Source organism: Mobula hypostoma, chromosome 1, assembly GCF_963921235.1.
Source record: "Mobula hypostoma chromosome 1, sMobHyp1.1, whole genome shotgun sequence".
Lineage (NCBI taxonomy): Eukaryota > Metazoa > Chordata > Chondrichthyes > Myliobatiformes > Myliobatidae > Mobula > Mobula hypostoma.
The window spans coordinates 189,274,747-189,292,234 of NC_086097.1; the positions used below are offsets into that span (position 1 = coordinate 189,274,747).

The 17,488-nt window shown below is 40.5% G+C and overlaps 1 protein-coding gene across 2 annotated transcripts in view; it reads right to left on the reverse strand.

Annotated features, from left to right (window-relative positions):
- LOC134353642 (transcription factor E2F5-like) overlaps window positions 1-17,488 on the reverse strand; it is a 61,857-nt gene that overhangs the window by 20,340 nt on the left and 24,029 nt on the right. Inside the window, exon 9 of one of the 2 annotated variants that reach the window (XM_063061809.1) lies at window positions 11,919-15,890. In XM_063061809.1, the coding sequence (XP_062917879.1) occupies window positions 15,808-15,890 (83 nt within the window). In that variant the 3' untranslated portion in view covers window positions 11,919-15,807. Of the gene's footprint in view, window positions 1-11,918; window positions 15,924-17,488 lie in introns of both variants that reach the window. The other variant, XM_063061805.1, reaches the window with a different exon arrangement.

Below are 17,488 nucleotides of genomic sequence, written 5' to 3' on the forward strand. Positions count from 1 at the left end.
CAGGGTTCAATCCTGACTCTGGGTGCTGTTTGTATGGAGTTTATATCCTCCCTGTGATTGCATTAATTTCCTTTGGGTGTCCAAGTTTCTTCCCACATTGCAAAGGTATCTGGGTTGGTAGGTTAATTGATCAGTGTAATTGCTCCTAGTGCATGGATGTGAATTGTAGAATCTAGGGGACAGTTGTTGAGAATGTGGAGAGTAAAATAACACTATAGAGGTGAAATTCACAGTCAGGGTTATTTAATAACTTACAAGGTAGGGAGGAAACACAAAGACATCTTGACTAACTTGTGTAACACACACAAAACTGGTAGGCCCCATTAAAGATGGTGGAGGGTGCAGAGAATGATGTGCTGGATGTGGAGTCTCGTGGGTGGTACGTAAGGACAAGACGAACTCTTCCTTTTAGGTGGTGACAAAGATGGGGTGAGGGTGAATGTCTGAAATGGAAGGGAAACTCTTTTTTGAGGGAGGAGGACATCTCCGATGTTCTGGAATGGAAAACTTCATCCTGAGAACAGATGCAGTGGTAGACAGGAACTGAGAAAAGGGAATGGCATTTTTACAAGCAACAGGGTGTGAAGTAAGTATAGTTAAGATAACTCAGAGTCAGTACATTTATAGAGTCGTAGAGCACTACAGCACGGAAACGGGCCTTTTGGTCTATACTAAATTATTAATCTGCCTAGTCCCATCAATTTACACCCAGACAATAGACCTCCATACCCTTCCTATTCATGTACCTAATCCAAATTTCTCTTAAATGTTGAAATTGAACCCGGATCCACCACTTACACGAGCTGCTTATTCCACACTCTCCTCATGTTCCCTTAAACATTTCACCTTTCATCCTTAACCCATTTTTTAGTTCTAGTCTCACCAAACCAAAGTAGAAAAAGCCTGCTTACATTTATCTTTGCCCCTCATAATTTTGTTTACCTCTATAAAATCTCTCCTCATTCTTATTCATGTTAGGGAATGAAGCCCTAACCTATTCAAGCTTTCCCTATAACTCAGGTTCTCAAGTCCTGGCAACATCCTTGTAAATTTTATCTGTACTCTTTCAATCTTATTTACATTCTTCCTGTAGGTAGGTGACCAAAACTGCACACAATGTCTTATACAACCTCAACATAACAATCCAACTCCTGTACTCAGCATTTTGATTTATAAAGGCCAATGTGTCCTAAGCTTTCTTTACGATCCTATCTACCTGTGATACCATTTTCAAGGAATTATGGATCTATATTTCCAGATCCTTCTGTTCTAACACTCTTCTTGGTGCCCTACTGTTCACTATAAAACCTACCCTGGTTTGTCCTCCAAAGGTACTGCGTTAAATTCCATCTGCCATTTCTCAGCCCATTTTTCCAGCTGGTCCAGATCCTGCTCAAGTTTTGAGAGTATTCCACACCCCCAATCTTGGTGTAATCTGCAAATTTGCTGATCCATTTAACAGATTATCATCCTGATCTTTGATTTAGATGACAAACAACAATAGGCCCAGCACTGATCCCAGTGCCACAGGCCTCCAGTCAGAGACAGAACCACCTACTACCACTCCCTACAAAGCCAATGTCTAATCCAATTTTCTACCGCATGTTGAATGCCAAGTAACTGAACCTTCTTGGCCAACTTCCCATGCGGGACCTTGTCAAAAGCCTTGCTTAAGTCCATACAGATAACATTCACTGACTTGGCTTCATCAATCTTTCTGGTGTCTAGAAAGATGTGAGAAGGTTTTAAGGCGTTGCTGATGGGGGATAGAAGAGTACAGGGAGTGGACTGATGAAGTTTTAAAGGTATTGGTGATGTAAGAAATGATTCTTGGACTCTTGTAAATAACGGGTTAAAATTAAGTGCCAACTTATGTGTGCTCTGTTCTGGATAGTGTACAAATTTCTGTTTGTCCTTCACTGAGGAATCTACCTGCAGTTTATTTAGATTAACGACTCACAGAAGTCTCCTGAAGACTGTTGAGGGGGTTGGGTTCTCATGGATCGCACACCTCCTGACTTATGGTTTTGCATGAATTGAACTAAGTTCCCTCTTTGTTTAGGGAAGGGGAGGACTCACTGATAAGGAGAGGAATGAACATCTGTCTGTAATTAAGTAAGGGCCTAGCAAAGGGAATAACTGATAAGGGCTGGACAATACATCCATTTGTAATTAAAACCTTGATTTAGTGGATTTTTTTTTATCTAAGTAATTAAGTTTTGCTCCAACAGACTTGGTGGGAATACCAGTTTAACTAAGTGCTCTTTGTCTCACTAGTTCTATAAATTGTAACGTTTCTGCATGTTAGAGATTCGACACAAGCCTCCAGAGGGAGAGGAACTCTGTCCCTTTGTTGTGTGTGGCTCTGAACTTCTCGGCGGCTGAGTTTGAACAAATAAACTGGTGAAAAGGATACAGTAAAGAACTGTTTATGCTGTGGTTATTAGTCAGGCGAATTTAAGTTTACAGGGCATCCATAGTGAAAATTAGGCAATCAGGGCCAGGGAACTAAAAGTGGTTTAAGAGATCAAAAGCATGTGAAAGAACTGAACCAAAGGAGGTACCCTTAACACCTCATTCTCCTTTTTCTTTCTATTCCTCATTCTGGCTCCCCTCTTACTTCTTCTCATCTCCTCCCATCACCTCCCTCTGGTCCCCCTCCTCCTTTTCATTCTCACCTGGTCCAATCTCCTATTACATTTGTTCTTCTTCAGCCCTTTACCTTTTCCACCAGCTTCTCACTTCATCCCCATTCCTTACCCACCTACCTTTCTCGTAACCTGGATCCAGCTATCATCTGCCAGGCCAGCTTATACTCACTCCTTCCCTTCTCTCTCCTTACTCTACTTCTTCCTCATTCCCTTCCAGATGTTCTTGATGTAGGGTCTTGGCCCAAAATGACAACTGTTTAGTTCTCTCAATAGATGCTGTCTGACCTGTTGAGTTCCTCCAGCATTTTGTGTGAATTACTCTGGATTTCCAGCATCTGCAGAATCTCTTGTGATTTTGATGAACCTGGGCTCCTGTCACCAAATAGGTTCCAGTCAAGGTAGCCTTTTGGTCACACACGCTCACAACCACTCTTAGTACTGAGAACCAGTAGCATGAAATATAACTTACAGCATGTGTACATCCAAAATTTGGGCAACTATCTATCAAGCTTCCAGGTTTCCCCTTGTGATGTAAGTATTTGATTGTACATTTGTAGAGATCAAATATACATTCCAAGTACATACATATAATGTATACCTACTCATGAATAGAATAGGCATCTGTTAGTCTCCTGAGACCATGGAAGTTTTATCTACAGTACTTAGATTTGCTGGTATTAGGTCAATATTGATGGCGGGACTGTCATATGTCGAAAGATTGGAGCGACTGGGCTTGTATACTCGGGAATTTAGAAGGCTAAGAGGGGATCTTATTGAAACATATAAGATTATTAAGGGATTGGACACGCTGCAGGTAGGAAGCATGTTCCCACTGATGGGTGAGTCCAGAAACAGAGGCCACGGTTTAAGAATTAGGGGTAGGCCATTTAGAACGGAGCTGAGGAAAAACTTTTTCACCCAGAGAGTGGCGGATATATGGAATGCTCTGCCCCAGAAGGCTGTGGAGGCCAAGTTTCTGGATGCTTTCAAGAAAGATGGATAGAGCTCTTAAAGATAGCGGAATCAAAGGTTATGGGGATAAGGCAGGAACTGGATACTGATGGTGGATGATCAGCCATGATCACAGTGAATGGCGGTGCTGGCTCGAAGGGCCGAATGGCCTACTCCTGCACCTATTGTCTATAATATTATTGTGCTCTGCCTGTTCAAATGCCTGTCTAAATACCCTAAAGATAGTGATTGTATCTGATTCCACCGAATTCCCAGCGAAGAATTCTTGCAATTCTGTGTATAAATGGCGGCAGTGCATGTGTATTGCGAGGCTCAGTGTCTTACCGGATTTCGAAAAAGTGTTAATTTATCTGCTTGTTTATAGAAACATAGAAAATAGGTGCAGGAGTAGGCCATTCAGCCCTTCGAGCCTGAACCACCTTCAGTATGATCATGGCTGATCATCCAACTCAGAACCTTGTACCTGCTTTCTCTCCATACCCCCTGATCCCTTTAGTCACAAGGGTCATATCTAACTCCCTCTTAAATATAGCCAATGAACTGGCCTCAACTGTTTCCTATACCAGAGAATTCCACAGATTCAGCACTCTCTGTGTGAAGAAGTTTTTCCTCATCTCAGTCCTAAAAGGCTTCCCCTTTATCCTTAAACTGTGACCCCTCGTTCTGGACTTCCCCAACATCGGGAACAATCTTCCTGCATCTAGCCTGTCCAATTCCTTCAGAATTTTATACATTTCAGTAAGATCCCCCCTCAATCTTCTAAATTCCAGCGAGTATAGCCTAGTCAATCCAGTCTTTCATCATATGAAAGTCCTGCCATCCCAGGAATCAATCTGGTGAACCTTCTTTGTACTCCCTCCATGGCAAGAATGTCTTTCCTCAGATAAGGGGACCAAAATTGCACACAATACTCCAGGTGTGGTCTCACCAAGGCCTTGTACAACTGCAGTAGAACCTCCCTGCTCCTGTACTTGAATCCTCTCGCTATAAATGCCAACATACCATTCGCCTTTTTCACTGCCTGCTGTACCTGCATGCCCACTTTCAATGACTGGTGTACAATGACACCCAGGTTTTGTTGCACCTCCCCTTTTCCTAATTGGCCACCATTCAGATAATAATCTGTTTTCCTGTTCTTCCCACCAAAGTGGATAACCTCACATTTATCCAAATTAAATTGCATCTGCCATGAATTTGCCCACTCACCCAACCTATCCAAGTCACCCTGCATCCTCTTAGCATCCTCCTAACAGCTAACACTGCCGCCCAGCTTTGTGTCATCCACAAACTTGGAGATGCTGCATTTAATTCCCTCGTCTGAATTATTAATATATATTGTAAACAACTGGGGTCCCAGCACTGAGCCTTGCGGTACCCCACCAGTCACTGCCCGCCATTCTGAAAAGGTCCCGTTTATTCCCACTCTTTGCTTCCTGTCTGCCAACCAATTCTCTATCCACATCAATACCATATTCCCAATACCGTGTGCTTTAAGTTTGCACACTAATCTCCCGTGTGGGACCTTGTCAAAAGCCTTTTGAAAATCCAAATATACCACATCCACTGGTTCTCCCCTATCCACTCCAATAGTTACATCCTCAAAAAATTCTTTAAGATTCGTCAAAGATGATTTTCCTGTCACAAATCCATGCTGACTTTGTCCGATGATTTCACCGCTTTCCAAATGTGCTGTTATCACATCTTTGATAACTGCCTCTAGCATCTTCCCCACCACCGATGTCAGGCCAACCGGTCTATAATTCCCGGGTTGCTCTCTCCCTCCTTTTTTAAACAGCGGGGTTACATTAATCACCTTTTAATCCTTAGGAACTAATCCAGAATCTAAAGAGTCTTGAAAAATTATCACTAATGCATCCATTCTTTCTTGGGCTACTTTCTTAAGCACTCTGGGATGCAGACCATCTGGCCCTGGGGAATTATCTGCCTTTAATCCCTTCAATTTACCTAACACCACTTCCCTACTGACATGTATTTCCCTCAGTTCCTCCATTTCACTATCCCCTCGATCCCCTACTATTTCCGGAAGATTATTTATGTCCTCGTTAGTGAAGACAGAACCAAAGTAGTTATTCAACTGGTCTGCCATGTCCTTGTTCCCCATGATCAATTCAGCTGTTTCTGACTGTAAGGGACCTACATTTGTCTTAACCAATCTTTTTCTTTTCACATATCTATAAAAGCTTTTACAGCCAGTTTTTATGTTCCCTGCCAGCTTTCTCTCATAATCTTTCTTTCCCTTTCCTAATTAAGCCCTTTGTCCTCCTCTGCTGGACTTTGAATTTCTCCCTGTCCTCAGGTGTGCCGCATTTTCTGGCTAATTTGTATGTTTCTTCTTTGAAATTGTTACTATCCCTAATTTCCCTTGTCAGCCATGGGTGCACTACCTTCCCTGGTTTATTCTTTTGCCAAACTGGGATGAACAATTGTTGTAGTTCATCTATGCGATCTTTAAATGCTTGCCATTGCATATCCACCGTCAACCCTTTAAGTATCATTTGCCAGTCTATCTTAGCTAATTCAAGTCTCATACCTTCAAAGTTACCCTTCTTTAAGTTTAGAACCTTTGTTTCTGAATTAACTATATCACTCTCCATCTTAATGAAGAATTCCACCGTATTATGGTCATTCTTCCCCAAGGGGCCTCGCACGACAAGATTGCTAACTAACCCTTCTTCATTGCTCAATACCCAGTCTAGAATGACCTGCTCTCTAGTTGGTTCCTCGATATGTTGGTTCAGAAAACCATCCCGCATACATTCCAAGAAATCCTCTTCCTCAGCACCCTTACTAATTTGGTTCATCCAATCTATATGTAGATTGAAGTCACCCATTATTACTGCTGTTCCTTAGAAATGCACGCATTTCTAATTTCCTGTTTAATGCCATCCCCAACCTCACTACTCTGTTAGTACATGTACGTGTTCGCCAATTCGGCTATGCGAACTACACTTACAGCAAACAGTCACTTTTGGTCATTAACTACCGATGCACCAAACACAGTTTTGGACTATCCATTCAACTTCAATCAACTACCTCCGGAGTTAGTAAGGACACCGTGGACCTGCATGCAACTCACTCCGACCGGAAGGGCCCGGTGCCGGCGTCGAGACCGTAATAAAGATGGGGGAAGCGTGGAGGTCTGCGTGCTAGGCTAAGGCTAAATCCACAATAGCCAGCGCTACCTAGCATCTTCCTTGCCGATGTTCGGTCTCTGACAAACAAGCTGGATGAACTAAGGACTTAGACCCTCACACAAAGAAGGCTTATGGATTGCAACGTCATGTTTTTTACGGAGACGTGGCTAAACAGTGATGTCCCAAACAACGTGGTGGAACTGGAAGGGCACATGGTCTTCAGAGCTGCAACAGCAACAGGTGAAAGTAGATGAGGTGGTTTATGCACCTACGTGAATCGATCATGGTGCACTAACTCTACCATTGCTGACACTTATTGCTCTGCTGATCTGGAATACCTGATTATTAAGTGCAGACCTTTTTATCAGCCACGGGAGTTTACATGCATCATTGCATGTAAACTGCATTTTTACGCAGTTTATGTGCCACTGAATGCTAATGCTAAAGTAGCCATGAAAGACCTCAGTGCCGCTATTAGCAAGCTGCAGACATTGTATCCACGCAGAGCCTTTATTGTCACTGGGGACTTTAATCATTGTAACCCATGTACTGTGCCTCCAAGATTTTACCAAAATGTATCACGCACCACAAGGGGTAATAAAACCTTAGATCGTGTCTACACAAATGTGGCTGATGCTTACAAAGCCACTACCCTCCCCCATCTGGGACAGTCCAACCATCTTTCATTGTTTCTGCTTCCCAAGTATAGCCCGGTCATTAAACGTGTGAAACCCACAATGAAGACTATTAAGATCTGGCTGGAGAGTGCTGACTCTGCTCTTCAGCACCAATTCCAGCACACAGACTGGAGCACGTTTGCTGCCCATACCACCACAGACTCTCAGATTAACATTGATTTTTATACCAACTCTGTCCTTGAGCAAATCAACAAGTGTGTAGATACAGTGACATCACAAAAACAAATAAAAGTTTTCCCCAATGAGAAACCATGGATGAAGAGAAGTTCACCTCCTGCTCAAAGCTAGAGATTCAGCCTTCAGGTCTGGAGACCAGGAGGCTTACAGCTCAGCCAGGGCCAACCTGAGGAGGAGAATCTCTCAGGCTAAACATATATACAAACAGAGGATTGAGGAGCATTTCAACTCCTCAGACCCCTGGGCGCATGTGGCATGTCATACAGGTCATTACAGACTTCAAACCACCTAGTACTGTGCCCCCTTCCAGCTCTGCTTCCCTCCCTGATGAGCTCAATTACTTCTACGCCCACTTTGACCGAGAGGACAAGGAGGTCACCCTCAAAGCGGATCTCCCACCTCGTGAACTGCCTCTTTCACTTTCCACCTCCAATGTATACGCCACCCTGAGCAGGGTGAATGTATGGAAGGCAGCTGGTCCGGATGGAATACCTGGCCGTGTGCTCAGAGTCTGTGCAGGGCAGTTGGTCAGGGTCTTCACGGACATTTTCAATCTGTCCCTGGCCCAGGCAGTTGTCCCCACAAGCTTCAAGATCGCCACCATCGTGCCAGTGCCAAAGCATTCCACTGCTACGGGCCTGAATGACTTCCGCCCAGTTGCACTCACCCCCATCACTGCAAAGTGCTTTGAGAGACTGGTTCTATCACATCTGAAATCCTGTCTGCCTACTACTCTGGATCCCCATCAATTTTCCCATCGCACCAACATGTCTACAGAGGATGCCATCTCCATGGCACTTCATTCTGCCCTGACCCACCCGGACAGCCCCAACTCTTACGTCAGAATGCTGTTCATTGACTTTAGTTCGGCATTCAATACTGTGATCCCCTCCAAGCTGATCACCAAACTTCGCCAGCTTGGTATCTGCTTATCCCTCTGCAATTGGCACTTGGACTTTCTGACTAACAGACCCCAATATGTGAAATTAGACAACCTCTCCTCCTCCATTCTCACCCTGAATACCGGCGTGCCTCAAGGCTGTGTGCCGAGCCCTCTTCTGTACTCCCTTTTCACCTATGACTGCGTTCCTGTACATAGTTCTAATTCCATAATCAAGTTCGCAGACGACACCACGGTGGTTGGCCTGATCAGAGGGGATGATAAGACGGCCTACAGGGATGAGGTCCAGCACCTAGCCGCGTGGTGTGCCGATAATCACCTGGCCCTTAACACCCAAAGACCAAGGAGATTATTGTGCACTTCAGGCATGCTAAGAGCGACACGCATGTCCTCATCTACATCAACAGAGCTGTAGTGGAGCGTGTATCAAGCTTCAAATTTCTTGGTGTCCACATTTCCGATGATCTCACTTGGTCCCTGAACTCCTCCATCCTGATCAAAAAGGCACAACAGCACCTTTATTTCCTGCGGAGCATCAAGAGAGCTCACCTTTGTCCCAGGATACTGACGGGTTTTTACTGCTGTACTATGGAGAGCATACTCACCAACTGCATCTCATTGTGGTATGGCAATCGGACCGCAAAGCACTCCAGTGGGTGGTGAAAACGGCCCAGTGGATTATCGGCACCCAATTGCCCACCATTGAGAACATCTACCATAAACGCTGCCTGGGCAGGGCGAAAAGCATTATCAACGATGCATCTCACCCTAACCATGGACTTCTTACTCTCCTCCCATCCGGTAGGCGCTACAGGAGCCTCCACTCCCCGAACCTCACATCACAGTGCTAAGCAGTATTGTACTCATATTGGACTGTCTCAGTACTTTTATATTTGTATGCTGTAGCACTTATTTTTTATTTGCAGTTATTTTCTAAATAATACTATTCTTTTGCACTTCTGGTTAGATGCTAATTACATTTCATTGGCTTTGTATCTGTACTCGGCACAATGACAATAAAGTTCAATCTAATCTAATCTAATCTAAAAAAGAACTTTCAGATCCCATTTATCCTCCTTCCTTTCACTTTATGCCCTCTTGATTTTGATGTCTCTACCATGGGAAATAATTCTTACTATTCTTTACCTCAATGTTATATACAGTACCTCTGGACCCACAGAACTGGAGTGGAAATGAGTCATATTTGACAGGCAACCTCAAGTTTGACTTGTACACATAACTGGACATTGCTATTTCACAATTGATAGATCTCAAAAATATTAAGCAGTTAGCTGTCTGGAAAAATATCTACTGAAGGGGTTGTTTACATATTTAGTACTCTTAAAAGTACAAATTAGATAGTGCTATCATATCTTTACACAGTTTGGTAGAGGTGATATTGAAACCACACCCTTATAATGTAAGGTCAAATATTGTGCTTATTTACTTTTCATTCCTTCAAGAAATGAATCTTTTCTGTGTGGATTGTATTTCTAAACTTGTTCACTCAACATTGTTGTTATTAATTGTTTTTAACTTGTTTTAACACAATATGAAAAGAAATATCCTAAGGGAAATTTCCTCTATTTTAAAGTTAGGTGGTAACTTTTACAATATTGATCAGTTTTTATCGACTCTACATTAAGTAGTGCTTCTTAATGGTAGGGCTCAGAACAACACATCCTAATTGTTAATGTTTATTTAGTATTTCATAAATCAACCTCAAAGTAATATTTGTGTAAACAGAATTGAAAACCAATTTAATGTGATATCTAATCCGCAGAAGCATCTTTTCATGGAACCTTTTACCATTTCTTACTGTAATTTATAATAAATTTCACAACATATGTCAGACATAATAAACCTGATTCTGAACTTTAGTCTGAAATAAATCTTCCAATTTTGCTGCTTTGACTTATAATATTTATTACAATCTACAGTGCAGATCACCCACATTTACTTTTTATAACATCCTTTTACATTGAGAGCAGTAGAGAAAGTTTAGTGGCTGTTCTGCCTGTAATGGTTTTGAGTACTATGATTAAGATTATAGTGTGGTTATAAAATTTGTTTTATTGGCATTGTATAGGTGCTGAATTCTTCTGAAATTGACTGATGGAGCCTTGGAAGTTGCCTTGCAGTCTGAAGGTTAAACTGCACCCTTTTCACTTCCTGATGGGAGGATTTTAAACATGCCATAACTTGTGCTAGATATAGGTTTAGCATTTAAACAGTAATGTTAAACATGTATAAGATTATTGCATATTAAATAGAGAGATTGATCTTGCCCCCACTTATTTTGTACCCTTTAGCTGACAGCTAGCTGGTTCAAATTCAGAGATATTCCAAGAGAAGAACCAATGTTTCCAACTTTAGTTGCAGCAAAAAGGCAGGGAAGAGCAAAGTAGTGTTCGATGTCAAGGTTGAATGGTCAGAGAAAAGTACTTATCTGACCGAAGCAAATCTGCTCATTCAGAACTGACAATGAAGAATTCTTTCTGTGCCATCAATGATAGAGATGAAGTAGCATGTACAATGTATGAAGTATTTTGTCAGGTTAAATAATGGAAGAAGTTTAAGTAAGGGAATATTTGCATCTATTCAATGTGTGTTATCGAAAGTTCACATAAGATAGTGTTATCATTACACATTTTGTATGTTTTATGTTTCAAGAGTGTGGTTTTAAATGTTAAACCATATAATTTGCTTACTTATCTAGCATGTTTGCATTTAGTTTTTTTTTCCAAAACAATTTAAGGAAATAAACATTTGACTTGAGCCAATAATTTTTAGTTCCATTTTTCTTTTATACTGGTAAATACTTAGTTGACTAATAAAACAAGACTTTAACTGATATAATGGAATGCTTTACATTAATAAGTCCACCTAAAACTTGTAACAATGTTCTAAATTACCAATGAATTAGATCTTCCGTGTTCAGATTACTTGATGAATCTTGGTACCAGGTAGGAGTTTTAGATATTTTCACCATAATAATTAGTCAACACATATTTAAAAATCTCCCTTTCAAATAGGTATATTAAAAATATTGTCAGTAATTATTAAAATATGTGCCAGTAATGTCCATGACACATGAGTGAATAAAAGTAGATTCCTTTCAGACACGTAATTTTTAAAGTCTATTGTGCCACCCAGTGGTTAAACACTGCACAATTCAATTTGAATTTCGAAATTAATCTTCCTAAAACAATTCCCATATTGTGATATCAATTACATTTCAGTGGAAAATTATTCCAGTTTAGATACTCATTGTTATACATAACCCTCAGTACCGTGGGTGACTCAAGCAGGCAATTATCTCCAGCATACAAGCCACTCAGAAAATGTTAATGTCCTTTCTTACCTCCGGACTCAGTTATTCCAATAACTCCCCTGTCCAGTTTGTCATCCTCAGAGCAAAATTGTGCAGATGAAATCTGAAACAAAAATGCTGGAAATACTCTGCACGTCAGACAGCATCTGTTATGAGAAAAATAAATTATGTTTCAGTCATCACTTTTTAATGTTTCAGAAGTCACCTGTTGTTCATCTCTCCAAAGATGTCATCTGACCTGCTATTTTTGGTATCTTCTGTTGTTCTTCATGCTATAACTTCACCTAGTCTGGAACCCTTCTGCCCATCTTCTTCTGACCCATATGCTCATTAATATAATCTATAATACTGCATTGATTTCTGCATCCTGACCTGGAGCTCTTACACACTTTCTCTTCATCCCTCCCCTTCCCTGTGACATCTACGGCTTCAGTCACCATAATTCTAGTTTTGGGTCAACACATATTTATAAGTCTTAATTTAATGGGACACATTTCTGTCCCAATCTTACTATTCAGTTGGAAGTTACCGATATTGCTGTACACCAACTTCTGAATTTACAATTCAGTCTCTGGAATCAATGTGATGTTATTGTGCCTTAGTTCACGTAATTTCAAGATCAGTTACTCTTTTGTGTAATATATCAAAGTCTATTCTTGGAAGTCTCACTGTAAATTATTCTAAAATCTGAATAATACAGGTAGATATTACCTTTATAAATTGAGGTGTTATAGAATGGCAAGTTTAAATACCACTACTTTTTACTGATTAATAGCTGTAGATGACATTAGTTTCTCGCTTCCAATTGTCCAGGTTTTAAACTTCATGGTTAAGTGCCTCCATAATTATTTGCTTCCTCATACTGTTTTTAGATCATCCTTACAGTTGTATGTCCAAATATTTTAGAACTTAGACCAAAGGTTTTGACTAATCAGATTATAGAGGAGGTGTTTGCTGGCTTGAGGCAAAATAGGGTGGATAAATCACAAGGTGTTTCCCTCAGACACTGTGAGAGGCTAGTGTAGAAACTGAAGAGGCCCTAGCAGAGATCCTACAACATCCTTAGCAACGGGTAAGGTGCTGAAGGATTGAAGGATAGCTAATGTTGTTCTGTTGTTTATGAAAGGCTCTGAAAATAAGCTGGGAAATTATAGACCGGTAAGCCTGACATCAGTAGTGGATAAGTTATTCGGAGGTATTCTAAGGAAGCGGATATATAAGTATTTGGATAGACAGGGATCGATCAGTGATAGTCAGCATGGCAGGTTGTATCTAATCAAACCTTAGAGAGATTTTTGAGGAAATTACCAGGAAAGTTGATGAAGGAAGGGCAATAGAAGTTGCCTACATGGACTTTAGCAAGGCTTTTGACACGGTCCTACATGGGAGGTTGGTGAAGGTTCAGTCACTTGGCATTCAGGATGAGGCAGTAGATTAGATGTTGACTTTGGGGTAAAAGCCAGAGTGGTAAGAGATGGCAGGCTCTCTGACTGGTGGCCTGTGACAAGTGGAGTACTGCAGGGTTTGGTGCTGGGCCCATTATTTGTCATCTCTATCAACAACCTGGATGATAATGTATCACGAAGTTTGTGGATGGCACCAGGATTGGGAAGCATAATGGACAGCGAGAAAGCCTGTCAAAGCTTGCAGTGGGGACTAGCTAGAAAAGCGGGCTGAAAAATGGCAAATGGAACTTAATGCAGATAAGTGTGAGATCACAAGACAAAGGAGCAGAAGTAGGCCATTCGGCCCATCGAGTCTGCTCCGCAGCTCCCCCATGAGCTAAACTATTCACCTAGCTGTGTCAGAGAGGTGTTGGACTTTGGGAGAACAATCCAAGATAGTACACATAGTGAGCAGTAAGACACGGAAAGAATATGGTAGAACAGAGGGATCTTGAAATACAGATCCATAATTCCTTGAAAGTGGTGTCAGAAGTAGATAGGGTTGTTAAAAAAAGCTTTTGGTACATTGTCCTTCATTGATCAAAGTACTTTGGACAGGAGTTGGGATGATATGCTGAAGTTATACAAGATATTGGTGAGGCATAATTTGGAGTGTTGTGTCCATTTCTGCTCACCTACCTACAGGAAACATATCAACAAAATTGAGAATGCACAGAAAATTTACAAGGATGTTGCCAGGACATGAGAATCTGAATTAAAAGGAGAGGTTGAATAGGTTAGGACTTTATTCCGTGGAGTTTAGAAAAGTAAGGGGAGATTTGATAGAGCTATACACAATTATGAGGAGTACAGATAGGGTAAATGTATGCAGACTTTTTCCACTGAGGTTATGTGAGACTAGAACTAGAGGTCATGGGTTAAGGGTGAAAGGTGAAAAGTTTAAGGGAATTTCTTCACTCAGAGAACAGCGAGAGTGTGGAATGAGCTGCCAACAGAAGTGGTGGATTCAGCTTCGAGTTCAACATTTAAGAGAAATTCGGCTAGGTACATGGAGGGGAGTGGAATGCAGGGCTATGGAACTAGGCAGACTAAATGTTCAGTACGGACTAGATGGATCAAAGGGCCCATTTCTGTGCTGCAGTGTTCTATGACTTAAATAGAAAACCGCAAGCAGGGCAGAATATCACTGGACTATATTTGAGGGCTATTTTGATTTGACAGAGAATGAGACAAATGAACTATCCATCATTTTAAAAGGAACTTATGTGCATTATAATTGACATTAGAAGCAAAATGAAAGTTAAAACATTGTAAACGTATCAGCTATGACAAATGATTTTAACTTATCTGGACCATATCATGGAGCTGAAATACTAAAATTCTTGTCCACTGTGTGATACCAGTGACAATGGCAATCCTGTGCACCACTGTGATTCTTTCTAAAGATGGACTTGGATTCCAAAAGCAGAGAATGAAAGTTTTATCTTTTGTATCTTTTATTTGAAAAAAGAACACAACTTTGGTCAATAAAATACTGAGTAATACAAAGAACTTCCCTGCTTGTAATTCTACGTTGTAGGCACTGCAATGGACAACTTTATCCATATACAAAATGCAAATGTAAACATTTTGCAAAATGTAGTTAAGCCCAAACAATCACTTTAGATCAACTAGTTATCAAAGTTATTTCACAAATCCAACTCAAAGGCTGGAGGAGACAGGCCAAATTTGAAGTTATTTGCATAATTAGTAATAAGCTACCAAAACACAAATCTATTTATTCCATATTTGTTATAATCCAATCACTGATTACTGTAATCATATTGACGTGAATCCTACTCACCAGTAGAGTTTAGTGTAAGTTGTGGGAATGAAAAACATTCCAGATGGTTAGTGTTAGATCTTTTGGGCACATTCAGTTTCCAAATATCTTTCCCTAAAACATACTCCTCCTCTGATCTAAAAATGCGCTGGATTAATAGAAGTATAGTGAGATTGGTCTAAGGTCTTAAAGAGAAAACACAGCCTGTGGTCAACTAACAGCATATTAGGAGACTACTTATTTCAATTCTAAAATAAAGCAGGTTTCCCTGTCCATTATTACAAAACAAAAATCGCTCCTAAAGTGCAAGAATCAAAAGGCACTTAAAGTGTGCAGTGTATGAAAAAAAAATTCACTTCTTTCTGCACCCTATTTAAAAGGGTAGTTGAAAAGTCATTTGTGAAGCAAATACTTTTGTAATAACATTAAGGACACTATTCCTTGGCAGTATCACATTCAATTGTAAGAGATTCTATTGTGTGCCACCTGGCAGTGTTATAAAACAAACTGAACCACTGTATAAAAATGTCCATATAAGACTTAAACATATAAAAGGACACAATTTCAGGAACCTTAAACTTTTCGTCTTGAAAATGCTATACAGAACTTCGCAAAATGGATAATGTAGTTTCTGAAGGATGACTGGTGGTCTAGAGGTAGATTTGACATCTTAGACTGTGTGTGACGTCGGTTAAAATCGACAATTCAAAATCTGCACATCAAAAAGATCACAGACACCTTCATTTTCATCCAGGTTGAAACTGTATTCATCAGCTGGTGGAGGAGAAAGTCGAAGGAGAGGAAACACTGTCAGAAAAACAGAGCTCATTATTGGGGGAAAACCAATGTTTAAAAGACAGTTCCAAACGTAAGTCACCTGTTGTAAATAACTCCAACATATTAAGAATTTTTTACTTTATTTCTTTCAATCTGGAGTATTTCTGTTGCAGAATCCTAAAAATTATTTGCCCACATGGCCAATATTAATTTCCGAGTCTCATGGATATACACAGATTGTGCAGACAGATTGAGCATTTCTGATGTATTTGAGCTGGACCTCGTAATTCCCAATTTCTATTACACCCAGCTGGCTTAATTTGCTTAGATGCTACTGCTCCCCCTTTGAAAGGAATGCAGGTTGTAAATATTAAACAGTGAAAAAATTATTGAAGGTTGATTAGAAGTTGAGTTATACTGTAACTCCAACGACATCTCTGCTCAGCTTTTGAGTTTGGAGAATGCATTGTTGCTTGCAGCCACTGAAGTAGGAGGATAATCCATGTCCCTGAGGATCCATCCCTCTTTACAGTGATGGCTACTAAAATGAAGGCGTTAGATATGGCCCTTGTGGCTAAAGGGATCAGGGGGTATGGGAGGAAGGCTGGTACAGGGTTCTGAGTTGGATTGTCAGCCATGATCATACTGAATGGTGGTGCAGGCTCAAAGGGCCGAATGGCCTACTCCTGCACCTATTTTCTATGTTTCTATGTATAGCAGTGGGGATCCCCTAAGGGTGAAGGTCACACTGATCCATTCATACAAACATAAGATTTATGAGCAAAAGTAGGCCATCTTGTCCACGAGCCTGTTCCACTATTAAATAAGATTACGTCTGATTTGACTGTAATTTATACATTCTTGCTTCCCTACTTTTCATTCCTTTTACGAAGAATCAATCTACCATTCCCTTAAAAATTCTTCCAAAGATTCTGCTCCCACTACTCTTTCAGAAAGAGCCTTAGAAAAAAAAATCCCATTTAATCTGTGGTTTAAATGATTAAGCTCTTATTTTCTGAAAAGTGATCCTTGGTTCTAGATTCTCCCACAAGATAAACCATCATCTTCACATTACATCAAGACCCCTCAGCACCTTATACATTTCAAATGTATGGCAGCATAACTGGTCCAACCTTTTCTCACAAGGCAAATCAGTCAATCAGCTCTAGCTCTTTTCAATACCGAACTAGTTAGTCACATTCCCCAGTTCTTTCCCTGTATTTGGGAATTGTTTGTATTTCATGATCTGGACTATTTTGGTATGTAGAGGTTGAACAAATGAGGTCCTCACCGTAAGTTTGGATTTGAAAGGGAACTGAATAATTATATATATCTGATAAATCCTCATGGTTTCCTTGAATGTAACAAGTTGAAGCTGTGCCATGATTTTGTGTTCTCATATTTTTGTTCAATGAGTGTCATTCTGACTTCCCCTTGCCAAGTACACTGATTAAAAAATTACATCTTACTAACAACAGAGTGGATTTCATTTAACTGTTACAATTAAAAATTACAGATCTTTTTGGTGTTTTATGATGCTGAGTAATCAAAAATGGAATTTGGAGAATATTATTTGCTGAAGTTTATAATGGTCT